Source organism: Galeopterus variegatus, unplaced genomic scaffold (genome assembly GCF_000696425.1).
Source record: "Galeopterus variegatus unplaced genomic scaffold, G_variegatus-3.0.2 Scaffold4091, whole genome shotgun sequence".
In the NCBI taxonomy this organism is placed as follows: domain Eukaryota; kingdom Metazoa; phylum Chordata; class Mammalia; order Dermoptera; family Cynocephalidae; genus Galeopterus; species Galeopterus variegatus.
The window spans coordinates 21,707-23,684 of record NW_007730202.1 but is presented as its reverse complement, the minus strand read 5'-3'; the positions used below and the strand labels follow the sequence as shown (position 1 = coordinate 23,684).

Here is a 1,978-nt window from a genome sequence, read left to right as displayed (position 1 = left end):
CTTTGAGAGTTAGTACAGCAGTATATATTTAGCATCTGGTAGCTGAATAGCAGTCTTTTTTGACAGAATAATTTTCTATGGCTCTTTTTTGTGTTCTGAAATGACTAATGAAACCATCTGGGATTAGCAGATTTTAACTCCCTGAAGGCTGGAAAAGACTTATTTGGCTTTGTAATTCCCCACAATGTCAGGCCCAGTACTTGTAATCTAAGTGTTTATTGAGTAAAAGAGTGAATATGCAGAAGGTCAGGTCAGTATTCATTCTAATTTAGCCATTTTTGTCATTCATTCCCTTTTAACTTCTATACAGTAGTTTATTGTGACCTTAACTTTCTTATACAGTTGTGTATCACATAATGACGTTTTGGTCAGCAATGGACCATGTATACAATGGTGGTCCCATAAGATTATAATGGAGCTGGAGGTGTGTAGTAGGCTATGCTGTCTAGGTTTGTGTAAAATGACAAAATCATCTAATGATGCATTTCTCAGTATCCCTGTCATTAAGCAATGCACAACTGTACCTTTTTGTGGAGCTGCTCAGTAGGTATTTGACATAGGTATTATGTCATTTTCTAGATAAGGAAACTGAGGCTTAGAGAGATTAGGTAATGCACCCAGTGTCACACAGCTAGTAAGTGGTAGAGCCAAAATGGAAAATCAGTTCTTATGGATTCTGTAGGTCAGGTGCTTTTTAGTATAGTATAAAATTAGAAATAGTATAAGAGGCATACGGGTGACCCTGTGACATGGCAGCTTAGTTCTTTGAAGCCAACAAAGGAGACTTTCTGACTCTTAGGAAAGGCCTGGACCATCTTTAAAATCGCTACTTGATTAAGTCAGGCCCACCCAGAATAGTCTCCTTTCTGCATAACTCAGAATCAACTGATTTGGGGCCTTAATTACATCTGCAAAAATCCCTTCACTTTTGTCATATAATGTAATCACAGCAGTGATGTCTTTCCTTATTCTTATTGGTTGAAAGCAAGTCTCACAGGTCCCACCCACACTCAAGGGGAAGGGATTACACAGGGTGTGAATATGTAAGGTCACTTTTGAGTCTGTCTGCTATAGCTTTTTTTTTTTTTTCATCCATTTCATAGGGTTTTTTATCAGCAATTGGACACCCTTTCCCCAAAATGATTTTTAATCATGGAAGGAAAAAGAGGACTTGGGATTACCTTGAATTTGAGGAAGAAGAAGAGAAACAATTATCTGACTCCATGGCTTCCCTGGCATATTTAGTATTTGTACAGGGCATCAGTATTGATCAACTTCCAATGGTCGTAAGGTAAGAGTTAGTGTTTGGTTTATTCATGTATTCGAAAGGAATATTATCCAACTCTCATTTATCTAATGTCTAATATATGCATATCAGCATGCTAATACACTTAAGATAAAGTGTAAGTAAAGGCTGTTTTTACTGCTATAATCTGTTAAAGCAAGAAGTAGTCAAGTAATGAGTAGGAGTGGTGTTGAAATAGTTGTAAGGGCATGGTGGGGACAAGAGTCAGAAAGTGTTAAACAGGGCTTTGTTTTGAAGCTTTTGGAACCATCCTGGATTACACGGCAGGGAGCTGGCTAGGTACCTGTGGGTACTGTCATCTCTTCACTGGATTACTGCTGTAGTCCTTGGTGGATATTTATGTCTCACTCTCTTTTTAATCTAACCCATTCTCAACACACTAGAAAGTGAAGATTGAAAAGAAATCCCTTACTTAAAACCCTTTAGTGGCTTCTTACTGCTCTGAGAATAAAATCTAAATGCCTTCATGAGAGAAGTTTATGCATGATCTCCTCCCTGCTTTATTGTCCTGATTCATCTCCTACCACTTTTCCTCTTGTTTACTATGCTTCAGTAACACAGACCTTCTTTTGGTTTCTTGTTCAAATGTGTCATTAACTTTCCTGCTATAGGACCTTTGTATATGCTTAGAACTATCTTTATCCTTGAATGTCACTTTCTGAGGAAAGCCTT

General features: G+C 37.8%; 1 protein-coding gene across 1 annotated transcript in view; it reads left to right on the top strand.

The window, feature by feature from the left end:
• The window catches only part of GLMN (glomulin, FKBP associated protein), a gene marked incomplete at its 3' end in the record, with an annotated part of 28,345 nt that overhangs the window by 13,462 nt on the left and 12,905 nt on the right, over window positions 1-1,978 (top strand). The window contains exon 7 of the mRNA XM_008586733.1: window positions 1,104-1,291. Within this exon, the coding sequence (XP_008584955.1) occupies window positions 1,104-1,291 (188 nt within the window). The remainder of the gene's footprint in view (window positions 1-1,103; window positions 1,292-1,978) is intronic.